The sequence below is a fragment of the Vespula pensylvanica genome, chromosome 7, assembly GCF_014466175.1.
Source record: "Vespula pensylvanica isolate Volc-1 chromosome 7, ASM1446617v1, whole genome shotgun sequence".
In the NCBI taxonomy this organism is placed as follows: domain Eukaryota; kingdom Metazoa; phylum Arthropoda; class Insecta; order Hymenoptera; family Vespidae; genus Vespula; species Vespula pensylvanica.
In genome coordinates, this window is record NC_057691.1 from 5487691 (window position 1) to 5496025 (window position 8335).

An 8335-nucleotide genomic window follows, 5' to 3' on the forward strand; every position below is an offset into this window, starting at 1 on the left:
GTATGTATGTATGTATGTATGTATGTATGTATGTATTTATGTATATATATAATCGCGGGAGCTTACCCACAACCCTCCATTGAAACTTTCGTCTTATAATCGAACCGATTTAGGATTCAACATTAATTTTGACCTCTACCCAAAGGTCGATTTAGAATAAACAGAATTGTAAATTGCTTTAAAATACTATGTGTTATCACTTAAACTGTTATGCATTTCGTTTATAAATTATATTATTCATATTTATACACACACATATATGTATTATATATAGTATCTCTATAATAGATATATCCAGCTAATATAATCTATAGCTATATATTGATCTAAGGTATTACTCTTATGCGATATTAGACGATGCAATATATTATTTATTGCATTATTTATATTTACATCTAAAGCCATACTATTCAGCTTAAAATTAAAAACAACGACGACGTCGATCCGTCGTGATTTTAGAAATAAAAAAGAAAATAAATAAAAAAAAAAAAAAAAAAAAAAAGAAAATAGACAGGAAAAAGGATTTAAAAGTCATTATAAAAATCATTTGTTTTTTCTACTTGCTAAAGAATCATAAAAATAAAAATAAATGATTCATGCTTGCTGAGCGTTACCAAAAGAAAACGTTTACCGAGCAAAGATCTTACGGTGAATTTACATATAGGAACAATAGCTTTCAGCAAAGATGGATGTTCGTTAAATTCTCTCGTAGCTTTGCATCGTAAAAGAGTTCGACATTAGAATCGTGGAATTTAGATGGAAGGATTTTATTATTATTCTTTCCATGTACGACTTTCCCTTGTACGAATACAAAATATTCTACATCTTTTTCTTTTTTTACTTATTCTTTCTTTTCTATTACCATTTCATTCTTTCTTATATGCACGAAATATATGCATTATATTCTTAAGATCAAACAAAGAAGAGCCACATGGCCAGTATGCGAACATGTTCGACTCTGTGATATATATATATATGTGTGTGTGTGTGTGTGTGTGTGTGTAGGTCGAATAATTCGCTAAAGAAAATAGGATTAGATGTAGTTATATTTCTGAGAAATTGAATTTTTTCGTTTTATATAAATAAAATTATCGTTTGGAAATAAATCTATCGTTTATTTTTTTTTTTTTTTTCTATTTTTTAATACATTAAATCCGACTCGACAATATTTCTTCGAATTAAAAGAGAAACCAGAAAATTCTAGTAAATTCTCAACGTAAAGTAAAACGCAATAAAAGCACGAGAGGAAGCTCGAGTAGCTACCTAAGCTTCATCGGCACTTGCCTGATTTCCTAAACGCTGTCGAAGGCACCGTGAAATTCCAGGACTATTGGAATAATCGAAATTCAAGTAGTTTCAGTCGTGCATGGCTACGACGTTATCGGAGAGACAATAAATGTGACCCACAATGTATACCCTTAAGTAGATACGTGCCTGTTATTTCCTTTTGTTATGAAAATTACCGAGAGAAAGACAGAAAGACAAAAAGATAGAAAGACAGAGAAACAGAGAGACAGAGAGACAGAGAAAGAGAGATAGTCATACGACTTTTATTGAAAATATTTTTAATGTTTCCAAAGAAAAAGAAAAAAATAAAAGGAAAACGATTTGTTTCTCTTTAAACAAAATCATCTACAAATAAATACTCTGTTGTAATAATGTCGAATAAATGAAATTCTCTTTTAAGAGATACGATTATTATCCTTTTTTTCTTTTTCTCATCTATATTTTTACTTTAATAATGCAGATTTATATTGATAGGATACATTTTGTTGAAAAAGAATTATTTTTCGTTTTATTACAGAGGACTAGTACCAATCTCTGGGGCGAATGGATGGGCGTAATGCACGGTGACGAGATCGAATACGTATTTGGAAATCCTCTGAATATGTCCTTGAAGTATAGCGATAAGGAGAGGGACCTTTCCCTACGAATGATCAAGATTTTCTCTCAATTCTCTTACGATGGGTAAGTCGAAATTTTCAAATTTTCCCAATCTATCGAATCGGGCTTCGCGTTTCACGTTTATCTTTCCCTCTATATAGAAAATATATAAAAAGAGTGGTGGAAAAAAGAAGAAATAAAGTAAAAAAGTTTCATTACAAATTCACGTACATATCTGCGAGCGTATACTGTAAATTGATCTTTTTCTAAAGTAACGAAATTAACAAAACTTTTCGTTCACGTGAAAATATCTACGCGAAAAGCGAAAAAAAGTAAAGGTCTTCATTTCCATTCGTACTCGTTAATGAAAAAGTGAGTTTTCAAAGGGACAAAAGGAAACGAAACAAACGAAAAAAAAAAAGAAAAAAAAAAAATAATAATAATAATAATAATAATAATAATAATAGTAATAACAAAAAGACTGGAAAAAAATGAAAAGAAAAGGCGAGCAAAAAAAAAAAAAAAGAAAAAGAAAAAAGGAAAAAAAAAAAATAACACGAATGGACCGTAGGTCTGCTACGTACTGTAACTTAAATTTCCCAGGCCCGTATTTAATTTTCCAACAAACAACGTGACCAAGTATGCCGGCAATTTGCGCGACCAGGACTACCCTCCTCTGTACTACTGAAATTAATCGAAACTTTGTGTTTAATTCGAAATTCAATTGTTTATGGTATTCAATTGTTAGAAATATAACCCCGAGAATAAAATCATTCGACGAGAATATTCCTTTCAATATACGTATATATTTCGATATTTCGGGTAATGCGAAAGAAAGAAAAAAAAGAAAAGAAAAAAAAAAAGAAATAAAAAAAAAAAAAGAAGAAAAAGAGTAGACGAAAAGAACAAAAATTCACGCAAGAGGTGAAGGAACATAAAAAAAAAAAAAAAAAAGATAAAAAGAATCTGAAGAAAAAGTTAAAGGGACGAGTAAGTGTATACATAAATCTTTTACGAGTTAGAGAAAGTCAAAAATAGACATCGCAAGAAACATTACACCTCGAAGAGAAAGAAGGAGAACATCGAGAAAGAATGACACGAATTTATCGAGATATAAGTTTATTATAATATATCGTTCTGGTATCCTCGCAAAGGGAGAGGGTTAAAGATCCAAATATATATTTATCTTCCTTTCTCACGAATCGCTATTCTATTATAATCTACTTCAAGACAAAGAACGATTGTCTCTTCGAGGTCTGCAACAAACATCTTAAATCTTTATGGTCGATTAATTAACAATATAAGTTTGCTTGGTTTTAAATTCAAAAAGGAAACGGTATATGTAAAACGAAATATAGATATTTATTGAAATATTTCATTACTTCGTGGCTTGGTAGTTTCTCTAATTTGAACTTTGTGAAAGATACGGCTTCGAATATATTCAAGAGCGTGTAGATACGTTTCTGTATATGTCTAATACATATGTATATATACATATATATATATGTATATATATAAGTACGTACGAACGTAAGTATGTTTAATACGCACATATGTGTTGACATATATACATATATATGTGTATGTATGTATGTATGTATGTATGTATGTATGTATGTATGTATATGTTGTGTATATATAGATATAAATAGATATGTTTCGTATCTATAACGAATCCCAACTTCGAATGGTTTACTTCGTCGAGAGCTTATCCACGATACTGTTCCAAAATGGAAGCTTTAAGGGATTACTATCCCAGCGATGTCCTGTTACCCTGCATCAGAATTAACTGTGTCCGGTCACTAACGTAGTGATACTACGTGTTACTAACGGAGCAACCTACCAACTATAAGTTCTCGTTGAGAGATTTCGTGAAAATGAATCGTTGGAAGCTTCTATTTGCCAATGTAAATTTCCCCTTCTTCGACCCCCTTTGTCTCTATCCATGTTTATATAATATACTATTATTTACTTGATTCACGAAACACTCGTCCTTACGTCCTTAGATTTATTACGAAAATAATACTCCAGAGTACGTTATAGAATAGAAAGGCAGACCATTAGAAACAATAATAAAGACAATAATAAAGGTCGACGATTAGAAACGAACGTTTGTATTTACTTTACTTTCGATGTTTAATTAATACGGCGTTTTGATTCATCGGTCGCACGCGAACATACGATTTTACGAATTATTATTTCGATCGAAGTGATTACTTTCTTTTGAAGAAAAAAGAAAAAAAAAAAAAAGAACAGATTAAATCTAAGAAGATCGATTAGTTCAATGAAAAATTATCGAACGAATCTTCGTGAGAGTATATAAATAATTTTGATCGATTAATTTTAATAGATTTAATTTATAGAGTAACAAACACTTGACTTTTTCATCAAAGTAATAATTTTCGGCGTTGATTTCGTTAACGAAAAATGACGCGTTCCAATTATTACATATATATATATATATATATATATATATATATATATATATATATAAAAGACTTAAGTACATTTCCTTTCTTCTCCTTCTTTTCTTTCTTCCTTTCTTTCTTTTTTCTCTCTCATACTTCCCTGCTTTCTATCGATCAACGCGTTTTATCGTACAAAGTAGCATGATTAATGATAGAAGAACGCTGAAACGAATGAAAAGAAAAATTGGATAAAGTATCTAGGAGAGTGGCGTCATTCAAATGCGAGAAACTCGATGGTTGTGAAAAAAGGAAAAAAAATAATAGTCTCCTCGAGAATAATCGAGTATAATCGCGATAAGATTGTGTACGTAACCGAGAAAAAAAAGAAAAAAAAAAAAAGAAAAGAAAAGAAAAGAAAACTATTTCCAACGAATCGACGGTACTTGACGGTGGATGGAGATGGGTGACGGGAGTTGGTAAAATCGAGCGATAAACGAATGGATCGATCTGGAGATCAAACGATCTTTACAATCGATCAAATAGGATATCGTTCAATTATTCGCTCGTAACAAATGAATTCGTTTAATCCAATCTAATCTCTGTTATTTTTTTCTTCCTTTTCGTTTTTTTTTCTTCTTTCCTCTCTCCCTTTATCTCTCTCTCTCTCTCTCTCTCTCTCTCTCTCTCTCTCTCTCTCTCTCTCTCTCTCTCTCTCTTTCTCTATCTCTTTTCTTTCCTTTGTTCTTTTTTTTTTTTTTTTTTTTTTAAGAAACCCGATTTAGAACTTATCTCGCAAGTTTAAAAGCGAACGAATTGTTAGTTTCGTTCGTAGCAATCTTCTATTAGCGAAGAAACGAAACTATCTCTCGAGTAATCGAACGTACAAACGCTTTCTTCTTTCTCTCTTACATATATATATACACACACACACACACACACACACAGAGAGAGAGAGAGAGAGAGAGAGAGAGAGAGAGAGAGAGAGACATAGTTCACAGTCGAGATAATCGATACACCAAGAGCCAGTAGAGTTGGAATTTCGTGGCATTCCTCACTCCTGTTTCCCAGTTGCAAGTGTTTACTCTTGAAATTAACCAAAGCTGTCTAAATCGAAGCAAAGCCACGAGGTTCTGATTGCTCTACTGATGAAACCCCACGTTCTCCGTGTTCCGTTTCGCGAACTGAATACCTCCCACACATACGACACGTGACATCTACTAAACGTACCATATTCACACACATACACAAAGAAAGAGAGAAAGAGAGATATAGTCATAGGATATAATCATTCGTATAGTAATCGTTCGATTCTTCCAATGAAAAGCTCATCCAAGTAACCAAAAGAAAAGCAATTTGCGAACATTCCTTTTCCATCGTATCCAACTTAAAAACCTAATCATTTCGAGCCCAGATGACATAGCTGAGATCAACCAAGATGGTTCGAATTTTTCTCGAGCACAAAGTATTCTACTGTTCGACTTTATCGATCCATATGCCATGGCACGCACGCACGAACTCTATTTCATCCCCTCTCCTCTTCCTCCTCCTCTTCAACCTCCTCTTCTTACTCCTTCCCGTTTCCCACCAATCTTAAAGCTTCTCCATCAAAAAGATCGAAGAACGTCTTTGATGCCTTCGAGTATGTTTACCGGCGTCTCCTATCTTCTTCCCGTTTACAAAGTTTCAAGCTTTTCCTTAACGATCGTATCTCGCAAACTCGCTGTGGTTAATTTTATCCTTTTAATAATCGATCGTGTTCAATTTAGATCAGCAAATTTGGAATATTTAATATCGACTATTATTCATCTCGAACGTCGTCCTCGTGAAATATTTCTCAAAAATTACATCCCCCAAAAATCTCGATGAATTATTTTAAACGTCGATTTTAATGACTGACGAGGACGAGCGTTTGACTTTTCTAACCTTCTTTTTTTATTTTTAAGTCATAACAAATATTTTTTCAATGATAAAGAAAAAGTATGGTCACTCCGATCGCGATTCTAAATGATCAAAATTGTGGTAGAAAGAAAAAGATGAAGAAGGAATGAATGAAAGATAAAAAGAAACGAAAAAGATAAAACGAACGATGTCCTAGGTAAAAGAACGATACCTTTCAACGTAGATACCTACTTGCTTTATCTTTTTCATTAGGATTCTCTCTAGCGACGTCTTCGTTTTTATCATTCTTTCTTATTACGAAATGAGAACAGATCTGATATAATGTTACGATGTAAGAGAAAGATACAGAGAAAGAGAGAGAGAAAGAGATCGTTCTAATGTACGTTGAATTATTTCCTACAGGAAACCAACGAACGACGAGTCGGAATGGCCGCCATATTCGAGGGATCGACCAGAATATTTCATTTTTAACGCTGAGAAAAGTGGCCTAGGAAAGGGACTGCGCACAACGTCCTGCGCCTTTTGGAACGAGTTTCTACCGCGACTCAAAGGAGTACCTGGTATGTACGAAACACATACACACACCCACACACACAGAGAAAGAGAGAGAGAGAGAGAGAGAGAGAGAGAGAGAGAGTGAACAGAGAGTTTACGTGCCGTAGTCAACACGATTCTCCTTCTATTCAATTTTCTACCGTAGGAAAACTCGTCGAAACCTTTCGTTTCGTAAGGACGTTTATTTTACGCTCAAATTGTCACGTCTTTCCCTCTTTGTCCTTTTGCATGCTACTGAGGATAAAGGATTAAACGATCCCCACTAAATTACCTTAACAATTACCTTAACCCTTGAAAGAACTTTGCAACATTGCTGCTTTTGCTACCCTTGCTAACACACTTCCTTCTATCTCTCTCTATCTCTCTCTCTCTCTCTCTCTCTGTTTCTTCTTGTACATTTACCTTCCTCGTAAAAACATCGTCAAACTGGCAGACCAAATTAATTCATTGCGAATTCAAAGCTTGCAGAGATTCATCAAAATCTGGTCTCACATATTTTCTTTCTTTTCTTTTTCTCCTTTTTTTTTTTTTATTCATTCCGTAATCGATTGCCAAATCGATCATTTCCCCATTCCTTTAACGAACCTTAACGAACATTAATGAATTTCGATCTATCGATCTTTTGCTGACGACCGAAATTATCTTTTTATTTTTTGTTCTATCTTTCTTTCTCTCTCTCTCTCTTTTATCAACGGACTACCTGTTTTCTCGATTAAATCTCCATTTCGTTTTCATCGAATGGTCGATGCCAGAAGCTTCGATAACGATAAATAAAGAGAGAGAGAGAGAGAGAGAGAGAGAAAGAGATAGATAGATAGATAGAAAGATAGATAGATATAGCCTCATTTCGTTCGACCAAACGCGTAGATGCAATTCCATATTTTTGTTTATTCGGTAAATTTCGAATTAAATGGGAGTCAATTGTTTGCTCAACGAGATGAACGTTTACGACGAGCTCTCGTTCATGGAAACATTCCAAAGTAGTAAGTGACTATACAAATAGATACGTTCGAAAATTCTCGAGTCCCAGTTTCAACAATCATTTTGCTATATCAAATATCGTGTAATCGATAATTACTTTATTTTCTTCTTTTTCTTTTGAAGATAAGATAACGAATATAAGAAACTAAAGATGCCCGTGAATTTGAATTAATATTATATTAAATCAAATGAAAAAAATAAATTGCGAATATATATTATACGTACAAATTGCAAAAAGAATAAAATCAACTATCGGATATTCCAATTAAAAACGTTAATTATTACATCGTTTGTCTTATTCCTTTGACCAAAGAAGAAGAAAAAAAATATAGTAATAAAAGAAAAGAAAGAGAGAAAGAATAAAATGAAATATTCAGTTTTTTCTTTTTTTCTCTCCCACTTTCTCTCTCTCTCTCTCTCTCTCTCTCTCTCTCTCTCTCTCTCTCTCTGTCTCTCTCTCGAAAAGAAAAAAAAAAAGATAGCAAAGAAAGTGGATAGAAATCCGCTCTGTTTTATCTTCGAGATGAACGAGACAGGATCTTCGCATTAGCATATTAAAACTCACTTCACCATCATCTCCCTGAAAATCAACCCTCTCTCTCTCTCTT

General features: G+C 33.0%; 1 protein-coding gene across 1 annotated transcript in view; it reads left to right on the top strand.

Moving 5' to 3' along the window:
* Positions 1-8335, top strand: part of LOC122630624 (acetylcholinesterase-like) — a 140559-nt gene that overhangs the window by 131617 nt on the left and 607 nt on the right. The window contains exons 4-5 of the mRNA XM_043815339.1: positions 1805-1968; positions 6594-6751. Of these exons, the coding sequence (XP_043671274.1) occupies positions 1805-1968; positions 6594-6751 (322 nt within the window). The remainder of the gene's footprint in view (positions 1-1804; positions 1969-6593; positions 6752-8335) is intronic.